This window comes from Ambystoma mexicanum, chromosome 1q (genome assembly GCF_040938575.1).
Source record: "Ambystoma mexicanum isolate Mex_15411 chromosome 1q, UKY_AmexF1_1, whole genome shotgun sequence".
NCBI lineage: Eukaryota > Metazoa > Chordata > Amphibia > Caudata > Ambystomatidae > Ambystoma > Ambystoma mexicanum.
The window spans coordinates 940,736,421-940,756,683 of record NC_090922.1 but is presented as its reverse complement, the minus strand read 5'-3'; the positions used below and the strand labels follow the sequence as shown (position 1 = coordinate 940,756,683).

Sequence of the window (20,263 nt, the reverse complement as noted above, 5' to 3'; positions counted from 1 at the left end):
CTCATTGCACCTAGCCCTGAATTAATTGTGCCTAGCCCTGAATTGATTGTGCCTAGCCCTGAATTGATTGTGCCTAGCCCTGAATTGACAGTGCCTAGCCCTGAATTGACAGTGCCTAGCCCTGAACTCATTGTGCCAAGCCCTGAATTGATTGTGACTAGCCCTGAACTGAATATGCCTACCCCTGAATAGACTGTGCCCAGCCCTGAAATGAATGTGCCTAGCCCTGAAATGAATGTGCCTAGCTCTGACCTCAGTGCGCCTAGCCCTGACCTCACTGCGCCTAGCCATGTGTTCACTGTGCATAGCCTTAAATTAATTGTATCTGTATTTATTATGTTTATATAGCGCTTTACTCAAAACGCTGTACAATTTTAACAACGGGATACATATAACATTATAACAGTAGAAGCAATTTACAATATGAATCAGACCAACAAAACAGTAAGTAGAGCAAGTAAACTGTTGGGGAGAGGGAGGGTAGGGCAGTAGAACTGAGAGGGAGGGGGTTGAGGAGGAGAAGGAGGAGGGAAACAGAAGGGGGTATAAGGGCGAGAATGGAGTGGGAGGGGGCAAGGGGAGGAAGATGATCATGGGAAAAGATAAAGGTCTAGCTCTGATTTAATTGCGCCTAGCCCAGATTGAATTGCACCTAGCCCAGATTGAATTGCGCCTAGCCCTGATTGAATTGTGCCTAGCCCTGATTGAATTGCACCTAGCCCCGAATGAATTGCACCTACCCCTGATTTAATTGCGCCTAGCCTTGAATTCATTGCGCCCAGCCCGGTATTGACTGTGCCTGGCCCTGAACTGAATGTGCCTAGCCCTAAATTGACTGTGCCTAGCCCTGAACTGAATGTGCCTAGCATGCACAAATGGACAAAAATAGCTGTGCTCCAAAACAAAATCGCAAACAAAAAAGACAAGTTAACACTGCCAGTCATGACCATTGACCTGCCAATCCCAAGAGAGCCCTCAACCCTCCTTTGAATTTAGGCCAGTCTCCACCACCGAGGTCATCAAAATCATCTCCAGTTTAAAACCGTCAAGATGTCAAGGCGACATATGCCCTGCCCCAATCATCAAAGACTGCGTCACAGAACTCGCCCCTTTCATCACCTCACTCATCAATAACTCCTTCTCACAAGGTACAGTCCCTTAGAATCTGAAAGAAGCATGGGGCATCCCGCTTCTAAAAAAAAAAAACATCCCTCGACCCCAGCATCGCCACTAATTACCGTCCCATCACGACGGTCCCCTTCCTCTTGAAAATCTTTGACCACGCCGAATCTCCTTGGCCTATGCCAATCGGGTTTCTGACCTAGACACGGGACAGAAATGGCACTCCTTCACCTAAAAAAACAAATGAACACCATAACTGATAACGGAAAATTAGCCATACTACTTCTCCTAGACCTCTCAGCGGCCTTTGACTTAGTAAACAACTAAATACTATGCAAGCACCTGGACAGCGCTGCACACTTCTCACCCAATGCCATTGTCTGGATAAGATCATTCCTCTCTGAGCGTACAATGAGAGTCTTTTCCAACCTAGCTAACGCCACCCCTACCCACGTTCCTTGCGGGGTACCACAAGGATCTTGCGTGTCACCAATGTTTTACAACATATTCACCAAGTTGCTATTTGACCGCCTTGATAAACGTGTCCTATACAAACTACGCAGACGATATGCAAATTCAAATCCACCTAACTGGAGACTACAAAACAAACTCTACCATCCTCAATGACATTTACCAGATGATCCAATCCTGGATGGCCCAACATGAACTTTGCCTAAATGATGACAAAAGGGAGTTACTCCTGGTCGGCACCTAAACACACCTCAAAAAACTTGACCCCAAATACAAACACTTCATAATAGATAGAAATGACATTACCGTCTCGAAAGAAGTTAAAACACTGGGCGTATACCTGGACTCATCCTTAACCTTCTCCAGACAAGTTAACTCCATAATCTCATCAACAGCCTACAATGGCAAACTCATTAACACTTGTAGACCCTACTTATGGCAGACAGCTGCCTAACCTTAGCAAGAGCTCTCATTCTGTCGAGAATCGATTATTGCAATATCCTCATGGCTGGCACTGCGACTAGCATCATTAAAAACATAACAAGAAGAGAACATATCTCTGAAATCAGATGCAAGGTATCTAGTCATTGCATCGAATGCAAGACCATCTAATGCCTTACCATAGAAAAAAGTGCATAGAGAAAAAAGCATCAAATTCATTTTTCTTAAAGGTAAAGGGTTTATTTTAATTATAATGGGTTTTAAAGGCTAAAAAAGAGGGGTTAGGGGGACCCCCCCATTAAAAAAAATGTGATGCTTTTTTTTAATGCATTTTTTTCTATGGTAAGGCATTCGATGGTCTTGCATTCAATGCAATGACTATAAACCAGATGCAAAGTAGCCTGGCTACCGGTTCAGGACCGGATCAAATTCAAAACGATGGCAATCACCCACAAATGCCTTACTAACATAGCTCCTAAATATCTCACCAATCTGCTAACTCCAACCCAAACCACCAAGCCTACGTGCTTCGCTTCAGTCTCCCTTCTCTCTGTTCCAAAATTCAAAAGAACAAAGGCTGGGGGACGTAGCTTCCCAGTTGTGGCAGCCACAGGCTGGAACGCCCCCTACCTTTAGACATTAGATCTGACCCTTCCCACACTTCATTCCGCAGAAAACTTAAAGCCTGGTTCTTCACCTCCAATGTGTAACCTTCTGTGCCACAAGGCTCACAGTATCATCCTCATATAATATGCTTCTGTAAATACATCTGATATATCTCATTTGCAAATCAACTACGTGAATAAGATTGTATATGTAAATATTACTAATTTTGGACCGACGGGAAGAATGTATCTGTAAATATCTTATGTCTGTAAATATGCTTAACATGATTATGCCAAACCCATTTTATCTATTGTTGCCTGTGCTAACCCCTGTAATGTGTATTACCTTCTCTCCAGTGCCCAGATACCCAAGGATTTGGCGCGCGCTACAAATGGTAAATAAATAAATATGTTCATTGTCCATTTCCACGGCTGAATACAAAACAAAGAATATGGTTTTACATCCCCAAAAGCTTACTGTGCATGGCAATTACATCCTTATTTTTTCAAATTCAGTAATTTTACATTCAGTGTTCCTAGTTTTATATGTCCTCGGTGATGAAAGATCTATGTTATTTGCTGAATTGTGTGTGTTTGCATATTAGCAATTACACATTCTAAAAATTCCCGTCCTTCCCATTCCTCCCCTAATTCCCATAGCCTTTGCCTTTCCACAATAGGTGTGATTGGAGAACAGACCTCTGCAGTACCCGCAATGATCCTCAATAGGGTTCACACCAGTTGCAAAGTTTGTCGCCCCAATGGTCTTCTTTATTCATCCTGGTTGATGTCGGCATGAAGGTGGGCATCCTAACATCGGTCAAGATTGATGATGATGGCTGCTTTACTAGTCAATAATGCATTTGTTAGCTCATTGGCACAGGGAACCTCAACCTGTAGCTTTCTATTCTCATGACCCTATAAAAAAGGAACAGCTTGCAGGGAGGGGAGGACCCATTGTTAGGGTGAGTTTGCGTGTTTTTCCATTGAACCTCCCCGTTAAATGGTCTTTGTGAAAGTGTGTAATTGTCTAACAATGGGCCTCATTCCGAGTGCGGCGGTAAGGGGTTAACGGAACCGGTAAGGATACTGGTGCCGTTAACCCCCTACCGCCGCATTCCGAGGTCCCTTAGCGGCTCCCGCTAAGGACGGCTGGTTTTACCGCTAAGCGGCCTAGCGGTTTTACCGCTAAGGGCGGCTGGTATTACCAGCCGTCCTTAGCGGGAGCCGCTATGGGACCAAAGGGCTAATAACGGGCTGCTATTTGCGGGCCCGTTATTAGCTCCTTCCCCATTCGCATTGAGCCCTATGGGGGCTCGAATGGGAATGGGTAATGGTTTTCGGAATGGGGACTTACCGGGTCCGCAAAGGTCGGAATGTCCCGGTAAGTCCCCATTCCGACACCACGGACCCGGACATGGGTTTGAGGCAGCCATGGTGCTACAAGCACCTTGGCTACCTCCAAACTCATAATGACCCCCAATGTAAACATTCATACATTATTCCAAGGTTCAGTGGGCCTCATTACGAGGTGGGCGGAATGGGTTTACCAGCACCGGTAATGGTGATGGTAAACCCATTCCGCCCTATTACGAGGTTCCTTTGCGGGACCCGCTCAGAACGTCTGGTCAGACCAGACGTCCTTTGCGGGTCCCACAAGGTGACCAGGGAGCTAATAACAGGCCCGTTATTAGCTCCATCCCCATTCCCATTGAGCTCTATGGGGGCTCAAATGGGGATGGGTTTTTTGAATGAGGAATTACCGGGTCCTGCAAGGTTGGAATGACCCAGTAATTCCTCATTCAAGGAACCCGGACCCAGACACGATTTTGGAGGCAGCTACCTCCAAACTCGTAATGAGGCCCAGTGTGTTGCAAGGGACGATTCCCAGCACCAAAGTAATTGTGGAGGGATGAAGGAGAAAATGAGAATGGTGGTAGCCCCATTCCTAAGCATGGTGGCAAACTTAATTTATGTCCAATTCTTAGGGTCCTCTGGTAATGGAAAACAACTCGCAGCACATGTCAAGGACATCAATGACTTATGTTGGCATGCCATGCAACTGTAATCCCAGAGCAGGGATTGTAACACTTACTATCTGCAACTATCAAAAATATTCATCTTTTTCAGAGGGCACAGGGATGATGATATTCCCTACAGACTAATCAAACATACACCATAAAAACATAACTAAAATGTCTCCATCAACATTAGATGTACAGTGCTTTTACTATTACATTTAGGTGTCACAAAAATATCGATGGCACAGCACAGTCAGCGGAGGGCTAAAACCAGCCTGGAGATAGGTTCGAATGATAAGGATAGTGAAGGCCTCTTTCAATCTTTACTATACTGGTAGGCATATGTCCTGACCAGAAGTGCTCATTTCTCCCGAGCATTGAGATTTCTACTCTTCCGGCACAAATTTGAGGATTAGTAAAATGGGAATAGGATTTCTTTAAAAACGTAGTTAGGATGCAACAGAGTTGTGTGGCCGCAATGAATGACAGAGAACCCCGAGTTGTGAGGTCCATAGCGTTAGTGAAATGGGTGAAAATTAGTCAGGAAGTAGAAAAGTGCTATATACATAAAGTGTTACTGTAATTACTATTTTTCAGCTTTCATGCTGGTTTTAAATTGAAAAACTTTGGACGAGCTTATTAAGAGTGGAGCTTTAAAATAAGTTAATACACAAAGTATACATGATTTATTTTTAATAATTCCTTTTCCAATTTTTCAAGCAGTCATTCGTAAGTTCAAACCGTATTTTTGCTTTCCTGCACCAGGTGAAGTTAAACATGTTGGCAGCAACTGATTCAATTTTCAATGACTAATACATAGAAATAACAAAATGTATTGGTATTTGAGAGATAGTAAAAGAAACAGATGGCCGTTTCTCATGATATTTGAGGAGAGTAAGTGTGATAATCACAACTCTGCGATTTTAGGTACCTGGCCCATTAATTTACTGAAAAGGAAATTGACTTCTCTGCCTGAATTACCCAGATCACCACCTAAAAACAATAGGTGCCAAGTGTAAACCTTTAGCAGAAGCGGCATTTGTCTTAGCAGTACGTTATCTGAAATCAATATGGCACCATGAGAAGTTAGTGTGCGTCTGTCTACCAGCACCGCTAGATCATGGAAATGGCACAAATGCAATTCATAAATCCTACTCTACATACAGTAGAACAACCGAAGCTCAGACAAGGGCAGGAAAGTCCCACATGAGCAAGAATCAAACATTCACACTTTAAAAAGGGCCCAATTTGTGGTGCTGGGAATTCCAGAATTTATTGTTTTAGCAATACAAATACACACTGTGTGGCCAAACAGGTACTAATGAAAGATCTGTAATATTGAGCCTTTTACAACTAGACAAACGAACATGATTTAGATTTTTTGGTATTCACTTTTTAAAAGTAAATGTGATTGTCCTCATCTGTGCCCTTGAACATGAATAATTTTCCAATTCCCTCCACTAAAAAGTAAATGCTTGATAATCCACAGCTTGTGAAATGGTGGCAAATGTCCAGGCATGCCAGCCACAGACTGGAATGTTCATTTGTTTACATCTCTTAAGCAAGGAGTCCACATAGCAATGCTAGGATGCCAAACACAAAGCTACGGTTGACAATGGGGTTTGTTTTCTCAGTAGCAGGAATGTGGCTGGTCCTGCTGCATGGGATTAGCTTCTGAAGCCTGCCAGAAAAAAAGAGATGTTTAGATCTTTCCTAATCCTCTGAGTTTGCTTGTTCCCTGATCGACTTAATACAGTCTGCATTTATTTAAGTCCTCTTTTAAGGCCATTTAAGCCACTATTAGGGGGTGTGACAATGGAGACCCCTTTGTGTTAGGAAATAATTCTCTTTTTCCAACTGTCCATCCATATTTCTATGAACCCCCAAACATTTCAGTTTGCTTTTGTTTTTTAACCTATGCAGACTTTTCACAGGGAAGTGAAGCCTTCAGCTTTTTGCTCATCTTGTTATGGAGAAACTAATCAGTCCTTCAGACTAGCAGTACCGGGAAACTATGTGTTGGCTTTTACCTTTTAGGTAATTTAGTAACGGTGCACACAGCATCTTACAATGCAGTGGAGAGGAGATACGTGTTATCCCCCTAGTATTTTACAATTGGGATTTTTGGTTACTTTTATATGTGCCTAAAGAAAAGTTGGTGGTAGCAAATATATTTTTACAATGTTTGTGTTATTTCTAGTGTGCACATTCACGTTTACTGTGTATGGCTACTGAACGTGGCTAGTGCCCCAAAATGGCCATGCCACTAGATTTTCGCTTGTCCTTTGGCCATATTGTTGTTTGGCCTTCTTCCTGTCTTCCCATGTCTGGAAATCCCATACAGGTTCATGCACTTGCCCGGGAAAGCCCCATCGCGTGCGTGCGTGTGTGTGTGCGCTCCACGGCTGATTTTCCCGTGACGGAAATGACTGCATGGGAAATGTACGCAACACAAAAATGTTCGTACATTTCCCACGGAGACTTCCATTGAGAATCACACAGATTCAAACACATACCTTCACTCACAACCCCAACACACCCCCACCGCACCCCCACCCCCTATTTACCTTTCCTTCCGACGCGCTGTGTCACTGCTGTGCCGGTTCCCTTTCACTTCCGTGATCGGGAACCAGCGCCGCAGGGTTCTTTTTTTAAACTTTCGATCGGGTGAGTTGCGGGGGTGTCACTCGTAACACCCGCTTACTATACTGTATAGTATAGTGAGCCGGATGTTGCAGGGGACACACCAGCAGACCCCAGGCTTTTTTTTTTCTTTTTCGCCTGGGTGAGCTGCAGGGTTGTCCCCCGCAACACCCCGCTCACTATACAATATAGTGAGCGGGGTGTTGCGGGGGCCCCTGCAGCCTTTGTGTTTTTTTTTAATTTACCAACCCCACCAAAACACATACCACAAAAAGTACAAACTTTTGGTAGTTCATACTTTTGGTGGTATGTGTTTTAGGTCTTTTAGTAAGGTTGGTAAATTATTTTCAGTAATTTTGTTCTATTTCGTAGTCCTATACCATATCCATGGTGCCTGAAAGTCTAGGTGTGTGGCAAAACCCACAGTGTTCCCCGATTGGACCACTGCTGGCTGTTTAAATGGTGCAGATCCTTACCATTGGTGGGCTTGGACTTACTTCCAGGCAGAATCTTGGATAAGAGGGGAACTCCTGTGGCCATTTCTTCAGATCAGCATTGAAGCCACATATCCTGTTTAGAAGAGCAGTCGACTGACTATGCTTGGATGACTCCTGAAGAGGCCTAGCATCACTTCCTGCGTTTGGACTGGTGAAGCCCTGCTGGACTACCTTAACTGCGAATGGCCCTGAGTGGTGCTTCAACTCTTGGACTGCTGGTACCAGACAGTCTCAACGTGTTCGAGAATCCAGCCGTCCTGAGCCTTCAGAAGTGTCCCTGGACCCCCGGGGTGGAGGACTGACCAGCTCTCCAGTGGGCTACCTCGCTAGAATTGTCGCTGTTCTGTGTTAGCAGCGAACTTCGGTAGTCGCCAGCTTGTGGTCTAAGTCGCATTCCTGCCCAGCTTCAAGAGATGCTGCTCTGGAAGGTCTTCAACCACAACTGGAAGGACCCCTGCCGTCGCCTTTGTGCAGTGGCCGCCATTGGAACTTGCCTTCCCCGTTTGGTGAAGTGTCCTGAAGGTGTCTGCATCAATGCCTTCTGCATTTCTTCATTTGTAAGGGTTGCCTTCTGCTCCTGGAACTGATCAGAAGATTCCTTGCACCCGCAGCTCCTCAGCACCTTTCACTGGAACCAACAGTGGGAAAACCTACCTCCAGCGACTGCCCCAGTCAAAACTCCTAGTCATATGGGACAATCACAGTCAGGGGGGTAAGTAAGCGCATAGCGTTTATCCCCACATTCTCCTTAGAATAAACCTTAGAATAAATTGAAGGCATTCCATTCCACTGCTTTTTTATCATTGCGCCTGAAGCAGTTGTACCTGAAAGATAGAAAAACATGTTTACCTACCACTAACTTTTGTTGAATATCTTCCTTGGTACTTTTCACCAACACAAGAACTTTACCTAAATCAGACATTTTCTGGAAAGAAGGATTGTGACATTTGGGCACAAGGCCCCACTCTTCATAGGGATTGGACCTCTGAAGCTAGGGCACATTTCTTCTGACTTGGTCCATCTTTCTGCATCACTTACTTACCATAATTTGTTGAATACGTTATTAAGTACATTAAAAATAGTATTTTTGTAGTTACCTGTCTAAATTGAATCATTGTGTGCTTCACTGTGTGGACCCGCTGACCCCACTGGCACTCTCCTGAGAATAGCCTTGACTGCTCTCCACCGCTACCTTGACTGGGTTTTGGCTAACCTCTCAGAGTTACCCTGTTCGGTATAACTATGGTGGACTCCTAAAATCTGTCCACCAGGCCAGATTCCAGAAGTCCCTCTTAAAACTGTGTATCAGACCCTGTTGATGGAGTGACAATGCGCTCTGCTCGATTCAAGCATATATGACCTAAGACGTTATGAAATTGGGGCAACGTTTCGGGTGGCAGACCCATCTAGATTGTATTGCAATGATTGAAATGTTATATCAGTACGGCAAGAATAATAGTGATTTTCTGAAACTGTTGCAGAGGTCGACAGGAACACCATGGTCCTCATTACGAGAAACCGGGCTCCATTATCGGGTTCCTGCAATGGGGACTTACCGGGTCATTCCGACATAGGAGGACCCGGTAATTCCTCCTTGCAGGAACCATTCCCCATTCCCATTTGAGCCCCCATAGGGCTCAATGGCAATGGGGAGGGAGGTAATGACTGCCACATTACAAGTGGCCCGTTATTACCTCCCTCTTCCCCTTGCGGGACCCGGAAAAGACGTCTGGTTTTACCAGACGTCTGATCCGGGTCCCGCAAAGGGAACCTCATAATCGTGCTCCCGTAATGAAGGGGGCTGGTCCCGTACCGGCCCCCTTGATTACGGAAGCGCCAGAGTTATAATGAGGCCCCATGAAAGCTAAAGTTGAAAAAACCCATTGCCATTCTTGAATTTAATTGTGGCGTGTGATAGAGAGGTCATGGACAGCTAGGGCCATATTTACTGTAGTGAATCGAGTCATTGGAAAGGGAGGTGAAAGGGAACCTGATGGCGCACAAGCTCATTTTGTAATCCATTAAGGCAAATCAGATTTTTGAGCGTCCAATGCGGGCATGTTTTAAGCAAATCTCTATTTAGCTGCTTTCATGAGTATTGTAGAGATGCGTGTTCTTGGCATACATGTCGAAGCTGATATTGTATGTCTCAATATGGACCAGAAGAAACATGTACACATTGAAAACAATCCATGAGAGCCTGTCCCCGGGGTCCACCCTACGTGCTATAAAAAGATTAAGATATAACCAGTTTAATTTGATTACTCTGGTGTTCCAAATAAAGGATAAAATGGAAAAGCTAATGGACTATTGGGGTGAGTAACACCTCATGGCTGATGATGTTGGAAGACGCAGAAAGATCTGGATGGAAAGGGCATAGGCATGACCACCATCCCAAGTAGACAATAATCCTCTATCATATTAAGCGTGGCTCTGAGACTCAACGAGTCTGGAACATAGATTACAGATTGCTGAGAAGGGTGTGGGACTCAACTTCAGAAGAGTTGCCTGGTGACTACTATTTCTAGCGCTTTACTGATACAAGGGATTACAGAAATGGAACTGTAGTGCAAAAGGAACTCTGAATCTGCAATTTCTTGTTTTACAGTGGCAGAATAATCACGTTTGAATGCAGATGGAACAGTGCTAGAACAAAGGGGCGTGCGGATGCAATTGGTGAGGACAGCAAGAATACGCTTGCTTAACCTTGTTTTAGAGATTTTAATTTGGGAGGTAATCAATCATTTGGGGACAAGGATCTTCATGGTGGCAAGAATCTGAGCCAGTGTGAGCTCTATGTAAAAGGTGGTGCTCATGGATTTGTGGACAAAAAAATAACTGATGGGAAGACCATCTTCTGTAACAGTAAATGTACCAAATGTACCTCCCACCCCCACTGACTCTGCAGGCATACGTTAAAAAGAATAAAATAAACTCAATGGCACTGGTCTTTCACCATGCAACTGAGAAAATCCATATTGCACATTTCATTGGTAGGTATCACCAAAGTATGTAACCAGGCAAACAGGGTCTGAAAGGCACTCTGCATGTGTGCCACCCATGAGGAAATTCACACACAGAGCTCAAACATACAGGGTGCCACTCACAAGAGGGAAAAAAGGGACCCAGGATCAAGCCGCCCATCAGAATCCAGCAATGGGAAGTTGCTTACTAAAGTCACACTGGGGGGTGAGGTTGCAACACTGCACAGACTGTGGGGCACCTGTGCTAACAGCTGCAGCATGGTTCATGCTGCTCTGGCTCTACTCGTGCAGAAGTACTACCCTCATACTTTCACAGAACCCTGCTCTCTCCATGGGCGGTGATACCGCCCAACGCTAATAGCGCTGCCGCAACTAGGTCCGGATCACGATTTGTGGGGGGCAGTAAATCCCCACTCCCAATGGGGTTAGGGAGTGCCATTACCAGCAATAGCGCTGAAAACGTCCAAAAACGGCCCGCAAATTGTTAATTTTACCTCCAGCAAAATGTTGGAGGTAAAAATGCAATTTTCCGCCCAACTCATGATTTGACCAGCCCTTAAATGCTGCCCTTAAATGCAGCGGTAATACCGTTAACACTGTATTTAAGGGTTCAGGCCAAACTCGTGATGAGGCCCCAAGTATGCAGATGCCCAGACAAGCAGATTTGTGCTTCCCTGGCGTAGGGCAGGCACAGTCTGTTTGCAATATGCCTGCTGCAAACAGGGGCTTGATTAGCTGGTTGCTGGTTGACACATGGTTGTTGGGATGGAGCCTGGGACTGCTAAAGGTAGACCAGTCCTCTGTAGATCTTGGAAGTGCTCCATAGATAATCTGGCCCATCCTGTAATGTCAGTCTGCAACTTTCCCCTGAAGGAGACACAATTTTGATTGCATTCTAGGGGCTGTTCATTCCTCTATTAGACATGATTGCTCCTATCTTCATACTTGTGCTCTTCTGCTCTGGCGTTCTTCTGTGATCCAGAAGTTGCACAATCTCTGCATAGGTACAAGTCAGGGACATATGAGGGTAGTGACTTGGACCAGGTCATAAGCAACAGTTTAGTCGCCTTGAACAAGAATCTCAGTGAGGATGATGAATGGGCTTGAATGCAGCTATTAGGTGGTTTTGTTCAGATTCATGGACAGTGTGCTGCTTACATTTGGAGACTTGTGTATTCATGATGGGGAAGTTTATAAAGAAGTGCGTTGGTTCCAGAATGTGGGATGTCATTGCAAATATTGTGTCCTGGTTTGGGGGAAAACATTACGCTGATGTTGTGAGCGCTCAGGCACTGGATTGGTCAATTAGCTGACCTAAGAGTAAATCTAGGCCAGCAATAATGCGGTGCGCAAAAGTATGATATGCAGCATCGGCCCAAAGGTTCAGGATGTTTCAAAGCTGGGCAGCAGAAGTGTTCTGTGATTCTTACTATGGGTTGCAGGGAGCGTCGCAGAAAGTTAAAGAACGTGAATAAAGATATATACATTAGAAGTCATTGCCTGTGGTTTCACGCTTTCAAAATGAGTTGTAAAAAGACATTTTAGTCAATGCTATATAACAGATTTTCATTTGTAAACATAATCTAGCAATAAAATGCGCTTCGGCATTCTGAGCTAGAATTTAAACTACAATAGGATTTTCATAAACGGATTTCTTACTGAAATGTCGTTCCAGAACTTGGCGACATCGTGGTCGTTTGTCTGCAGAAACTCGGTGAACCATCTGATGGATCGCTTGCTGCCTTTGTCTTCAGTTTCGTCCCGCTCAAAGTTCTCGTTGTGTTTATTCACAGAGTAGTTTGTTAGATGCATGTACAGCTGGCTCTGAACCATGGAGAGAGAGAGAGAAAGCATCCCGTGTGTTATGTGTCCACCGTGGCATTGTAGACAGCAGCGGCAACAGAGCGGGCACTGCATTCTCTATGAACATTCATAATTGAACATTTTGTTTCATATTTAGTGAGCTAAACCGTGTCGCAGTCGTCACTGTTGTATAATTTGAGAATTTGCAATCTGTGCAAACTCCTCGCAGCTGCTGCGTGCATATGAGCTGTCCATTTTCATGTAAGCAATAAGTGAATATGCACATGCCCATTACCATATCTCCTGACACCAGTACATCTAAAAGCCAGAGGCAATGGTGCCTCCTCTGGCACCAACCACTGTCCTACTAGGGACCAATCTCGTTCTGCACCACACACGCTGAATCCATCAAAATGCATTGTTTGTCATCTGCCAAATGGGGAAGTGAGTGGCATTCAAATGTCAGCGCTTGATGTCTCCAATCTCTCTCAGAGGGTTGAAGAAAGAGCTCTCTACCAGAAGCCAGCACCCTGGTGCTTCACTGGATCTCATCCCACACACCCTGCTGCTCAACACCATCAACTACAAGTTCAAAGTACAGAGTTGGCAGTATCACTCAAAGGAAGCCTAAAGAAAGAATGACTGGTATGGTAAATTCATTATTCTTGCATGAATAAATACATATATTTATAAAATGATATTTGAAAATTAACAAACGGATTGGACTAGCAAGGCAGCAGGAAGCTTCAGTGAATGCCTGAACATTATGTGGGATGGGAAAACAGCAATGTCAATAATTGATGTCAATACAATATGTTTTTCAAGAATTACATTTAAAAGATGAATTTGGGAAACACTTTATTTGTCTTTAAATGCTATACTTGCATTTTCTTCTTTTCCTGTGACATCGTTCAACACATTCCAGGATGTTCAATGGAGACACTTCCATGTACTGATCATAGTGCGCATGTGCAAATGTATCACTTTCTCTAAAGTTCTATAAAATGTATACGAGAGTGTGGAGTGATCTATGACGTGTTTCTTTACTTAAATGCCTGGGCTGCTGGCATTTGCTGACTGACGTGTGGGGTTTAATCACAGCCCCCAACAAATATAACTGAAAGGCCCACTGGTGAATGAAAAGCCTGCCTTAAAACGTCAATACTGCTAAATGTGACTAGGAAATATCAATACATGTAGTTCTGCAGTTGGCAAAAGTAACGTTATAGCATGGAAAAGGCACATCACTGTGTGCCTGAGAGACACACAGCAGCATTTTTCAAAACAAACATTATGTAAATAATAAAGGCCTTTGTGAGTGAGCAAACAGCAGCTCTTTTAGCTTTGGCACAGTAAGAAAAATACTGAAAGTGCAAAACAAAGAGAATACCTTCATTCAAAAATGCATTTCACCATAACAGAAAGATGCTAATTGTTTAAATAAGTAAAATGCTGCACAGGAAAACAAAGTAAAATGCTATTTTGTTTTCAAATGCAACATGGAAATCTCGCATGAGCCTAAGGACGACAGACAGTCCTTAGTTGTCTGGCAGACTTCTTCAGTATTTTCCTCGTGGCCAGATCTGCTTGGGTCTGTTGTCCCTCAGGAAGTCTATTGCTTTGAAGCATGGCAGGGTTTGGCTCTTGCTCATCAGGAATGTGACCATGTGGTCAGAGAGAGATGCATCTCTGTGTATGCAGTACTTCAGCCAGGCATTTATCTTCACAAGGAGAGATTGCTATTTTTTTTTAAAAATATATTTTTATTGATTTTATTACAGCAACCAACACAAACCAAACATACAGTGTTCATCTCAATAATGATACACATCATTCTGTCTTATCCACTGTATTTCCCCTTTTCCTTCCCTCCCCTCAAGCCTATTCCTCTTCGTATATCATTTCCACATCCTGGGTTAGGATTTCTGTATCGGTTACTCCCGGTGGGTCCTGGTCACTAGCCCGGTCATATGCGGGCCGAAATAGCTCTGCAATTAGTTGTTTCCAAGCTATAAAGGTTCCTGCCTCCTCCTCCCCCCCAACACTACTCATCTCTTGCCATACTGTCGTTTCCGCCTCTGTCCATTTTTGTAAATCCTTCGACCATGTTTCTATTCTTGGTCTGTGACATGCCTTCCACTTGATTGCAATCATCCTCTTTGCTAATATATACACCAGGTCTCTCAGCTTACTCACATGCCTTAGCTTACGTGGTCTAGGGAACCCCCCAGTAAACAAGCCCACGCTGGATCTATCTCCACTTTGATCCCTTTGTCATCCATCCGGTGTGCTACTTCACCCCAAAAGCATTCTATTTCTGGGCATGACCAAAACATGTGTACCATTCCAGCAATTTCCTCATTACATTTGAGGCATGCTTGCCGTCCTGCATTTTTTAATGTAGCTATCCTTTGTGGCGTCATATACGGCCTATGGGTGATATATAACTGTATTTGCTGTAGCCTAGTGTTCCTGGACACTTTTTTGTGATACAGTTGAACACGCTCCCATATCCCATCACTCATTGGGGCCCCTACTTCTTCTTCCCAATCCTGTCTAAGTCGTACCACTTCCTTCCCCACCTTGGTCATCATAAGCTCATAGAGCCTTGATATTTCATGGCCCCCTTCTGCTATATCATATATTGCGTCTTTAGCGGTATCAGGCTCACTCTGCAATTTTTCTTCTGTCCACGTCTCTTTGATCCGCTGCACCACCTTATGGTATGTAATATACTCTCCTGCATGCACCCCTGTTTCTTCCACCAGCCCCTCGAAATTCCTTATTTCCCCTTCCTGCCATGTATCTCCCAGCATCGCTACCCCCACAGGCTCCCAATGCCTCCTGATCATTAATCTCAACTGTGTTTCTTTTCCGGCTAAGGCCACCAGTGGAACCTGCAGGGAGCATGGGTAAGGGTCCCCCATCATGTTACAAGCTCTCCGCCATATCTCCCACCCAAGTACCATCATCCTCGGTCGCCTCTCCATCTCTGCTTTAGATAGCCACATCATCTCATTCAGGAAGAACGGGGCACAATCTTGTTGGAATAACCTAGTCTCTGAGGTCGGCTCCTCAGAAAGCCATTTAGCTACGTATTGGAGTAGGCCTGCTATATAAAAGATCTCATAATTTGGAAGTTTTATGCCTCTCCTCTCATGTGAGTTTTGCAATTTCCAGAGCGCCACCCTGTTCCTTGTCCCCTGCCAAAGGAAGTCCCTACATGTAATGTTCAGCCTAGCAAAAAAAATCGCTTAGATATCAAATAACGGATGTTCACGAAATAATGTAACAGTCTGGGCAGAACTACCATTTTAAGCATCGCCCCTCTACCCATCATCGCCAAGGGGAGTTTCACCCAAAATCTCATACTATTTTCTATGTTCCGTACAGCCTTTACAGTATTGTGCTGGTATTCTGCTTCCACCGTATGATATATATCTATCCGCAGATATCGAAACGTTTTGATCTCCCATGGTATCTGGAGGATTGGTAATTGCTCCAGTGGGATTCCTTTATACCTCCCCAATGGAAACACACAGGACTTTTTGGGGTTCACTGCTATTCCTGAGAGCCCTGCAAATTGATCCAGCACTTCCAGGACATTCTGTAGGTTTTCTTCTGGGTAGCGCAGGTACAACAAAATGTCATCCGCATATAAAGAGATTAAATGCCATTCCCCTTTAATAATAATACCTAGTGTGTCATATTGCTGCCTCAAATATATCGCATGGGGCTCCAAGGCCAGTATATATAGCATAGGGGACCATGGGCAACCCTGTCTAGTACCCCTACCAAGCTGCCACCTCTCTGATATAACTGACCCTGTCTTCACTCTGGCTAGCGGTTCGCTATATAGACATTTGGCCCATCTCAGATACCCCGGCCCTATTCCATAATTTGTTAATGCAGCCAACAACCATGGCCATTTCACTGAGTCAAAGGCCTTAATTGCATCTAGTGACATGATTACCATTTTGTTTGTCTCTTCATTAGCATACTCAATGACTCGATGGAGTCGCCTAAGATTATTAGATATGTTCCTATTAGGGACATAACGTGTTTGATCAGGGTGTATCAATTTAGTGATGACTCTTTTCATTCTATTTGCCAAGACCGCCGTCAATATCTTGCTATCCTGGTTCAACATCGACAGGGGTCTATAGGATCTGCACTCACCTCCAGGCTTATTGGGTTTGGGGAGCGGTACGATTATCGCTTCTCCCAGGGATTCTGGCAGTTTCCCAACTTCATATGCTTCGTTGAGCATTTCCAGGAGCGGTGGGAGTACCTCATTCTTATACATCTTATAAAATTTGTTGGGGAGTCCATCTGCCCCCGGGGTTGTACAAGTGGGTAGCTGCCTTACCGCCTCTTCCAATTCCTCCAGGGTAATTGGTGCGTCCAACTCCTCTCACTCTTCCACATCAATCTGTGGCAATCCTATGTCCTCTAAAGTGTTGCTTATTGCATTATTGTCACATTCCCCCCGTCCCCATATAGGGTGTGGTAATATTTTGCAAATTCTAGATTCACATCCTCCTGAGTGTCTGCTATACTTCCATTATCTCTCACTATCGTTCTGATCACTGGTCTGGGAGTCTCGCTTTTATATAACCGTGCCAAAACTCTCCCTGGTTCATCTCCCCCTGCATGCTGCCTCTCTATGTATTTTTTATAGTTCAGGTTGCACAGCCTTTCCCAATATCCCCCACATTTCTGCTGTAACCTAAGTATCGCCTCATTGTCATCTTTGGTGCCATCTCCCTCTTTCACTGCTTTTTCCAGCTCCTTTTCTGCTTCATGTAAGTCTGCTACAATCCCTCCTTGTAGCCCTTTGGATTTGGCTATTGCTATCCCCCTCATCACTACTTTAAAAGCTTCCCATAGAACACCCGCCGACTCCACGCTACCTGTATTGGTCTCAAAATAGTTTATTATTTCTTCTCTCATGTCTTCTTTGAAAATGTTGTCTTTGAGCGGTTCCGCTCTAAGACGCCATGTCAGTATTTTCGCTCTTGGGGATCGATACTGCCACGTCAGCATAAGCGGTGAATGGTCCGACAGGACCCTCGCCTTATATTCTATTTGCGTTATTTTTGTCATTAACGCCTGCGTGACAAACACATAGTCTAATCTGGTGCGTAGATTCTGGGGGGCTGAATAATGCGAATATTGCCGCTCCAGTGGATAGTATAGTCTCCATGCGTCTTCCAGCCCGAAATCTGTTATCAAGGGTCGCAGTACTCTGGCTGCTGGGGTTGGACTGTCCACTTTAGAGTCTGATCTGTCTATTTACGGGTCCATTACACAGTTAAAATCTCCCCCCCAAATCACTGCCCCCCCCCAGGCTTGCGCTGAGTTTACTATATAGGGTTCTGAAGTATGCTGCCATATCCTGATTTGGGGCATAGGTGTTTATCACACATATCTCCTTGTTTCCACCAATCCCTTTAAAACTAACATCCGCCCATCTGCTTCCACTGTAGATTGCAATATCTGAAACGGTACATGCGGCGCCACCCAAGTGATCACCCCCCTAGCATATGCTGAATATGTCGCCCCCACTACAGTCCCTCCCCACTTCTTCCGTACCACCTCCAGTTTTTCTTGCGTCAGTTGGGTCTCCTGCAACAGGGCTATGTCTATTTTCTGCCGTCGCAGATACATCATAATCTTATTTCTTTTTACAAAACTATTGAGCCCTCTCACGTTCCAGGTGACTACTTTGAGGTCTCCCATTGCACTTCTAGGTATTTCCCCTCCCTCCCCGAGTCCCCACCAGTGCTATCTAGTTTTGAGTCCTTCCCTTTTTTATCCCCCTGTAGGCTTGATCCCCAGTACAAACATCTCTCAACTACTGCTAAGCTACCCCGAACTACAAACACATCAAACACCCAAACTTCCCGCCCTCCCCGCCCCGTCCCAACAATACCCTCCCCAACTGTTGCCCAGCTCCATCCCTGGATCTCAGGCACCCCTGCATCTAGCCTTTTCTGGCAATAGCCTGTACTCGCAGCCCCGCAGGGTGAACCGCCCTAATGGCTGTTCTATTACTATTTCTGGGGGATAGGCTGTCTACATCTTGTTGCTCCAATTTGCTTCAAAGTCGCTGCGCTTAGCGTTGCCTATTATACTTATACATTGCATTTACTATATTCCAGTCCAACAAATTCTGCAGGTTCAGGCATCCCACGTTATACTTCCTCACCTTTTCTCAGTATGACAGTCTACTCCGGCTCTCCCTCCCTCCCGCCTTTCCAGTATGTTTACTGCGTCCCCCTCAATTGTCGTGCTTCTTGCGGGCGTGCTCTCCATCTTGGTCCGGGCAGCCCTGCATGTCCAAAAAGGGCCCTGCTTTTATGCAGGACGTTCAGCTTTGCAGGATCCAGTAGCATATACTTGATCCCGGCTGTGCGTAGCCTCCTCTTGACTGCCACATAGCTGTAATGCTGTCTTTGCACCAGAAAGGTATAATCTGGGTACGCTGTGATAGTAGCAGCTGCTCTTGTAATCGTTCCTCCTTTACGAAAGTACTTCAGGATCTTCTCTCGGTCTTTGTAATTCAAAATCTTTGCTATTATTGCTCTCGGGGGGGCCCCCATACCGTGGCTTCCTAGTCAAGGCCCTGTGAGCCCGTTCCACTGTAAATCCTCGTGAAAACTGTTTGGCCCCTATCTCTTGCATGATCATATTTTCCACATAATCCGTTGGGTCTTGGCCTTCTTCTCCTTCCGGCAGGCCGACCACGCGTATGTTGTTCCGTCTGGCTCTACCCTCGGCCTCCTCTGCTTGGCTCTCGAGGTTGGCTACTTGTTGTTTGAATATATGCACCTCCTTTGTATTGCATGCTCCGGTCTCTGTGTTGTTTTTAACCGCACTCTCCAGACCACTCGTTCTTTCAGCCAGCGACCGAAAATCTTGTCGCAGCAGGGTGACTTCTATCCCCACCGCATCCATTTTGGCTTCTAGGGCCGTTTTTAAGTCCGCCATTGCTGTTCCCAATGAGGCACTTAGCTCCGAGATGGCCGCAAGGACCAGGCTGTCCTCTTTTACTGGGGTACCCTCCACAGACGCTGCTCCTGCGCTTTGGGCCGGGGTGGTGGGGGTCTGCTGTGTCCTGGCAAAGGCATCCATCGTGGGTTGCTTGCTCTTCGTCTTGGCCCCTCTTGCTGTCATTGCGCCACTCCTTATGCGTACCACGTTCCAGAAGCTTTTTTGCCCACAAGTTCTATCTCCAAGGTCTCCCTGGCGTCTAAGGGGTGGTTAATGTGTAAAGGCGTTGTCTCCTTGGGGTACCGAAACCCTTAGTCCATGCTATGTCATGCACCGGATGGGTTGTATCTCCCCACATATGCAGCCGTTGTAATGTATCTTGGTATGCCCCCCCTGGCTCCCAAGAGGGCCTTTTGGCACCTATGTGTTCCAAGATGCGCAGGCCTCGTTGGAACTTTCCTCCGGCACCCCTCACCACGTGATCTGGGCGCACCAGGGTGTGCGGAGTATACTGGCTCCCAGCGTCTCCCACTTTGCGTAATTGTTCTGATTTTTATTTGTGCCATCCGTGTGTTGCGTTGTCTAACTTGCCTCAGTTGTTCCTGCTTCCCAGAGCTGTCCACTTATGAGCCCTGCAAGCATCCGTCTTGCCTAAATAGTGTACATCGCCCCCCAACGTT

General features: G+C 45.3%; 1 protein-coding gene across 4 annotated transcripts in view; it reads right to left on the bottom strand.

The window, feature by feature from the left end:
- TTLL7 (tubulin tyrosine ligase like 7) overlaps positions 1-20,263 on the bottom strand; it is a 2,250,822-nt gene that overhangs the window by 1,426,993 nt on the left and 803,566 nt on the right. For all 4 annotated transcript variants that reach the window (XM_069641609.1, XM_069641612.1, XM_069641610.1 and 1 more), the window contains one exon: positions 12,444-12,608. In XM_069641609.1, the coding sequence (XP_069497710.1) occupies positions 12,444-12,608 (165 nt within the window). The remainder of the gene's footprint in view (positions 1-12,443; positions 12,609-20,263) is intronic.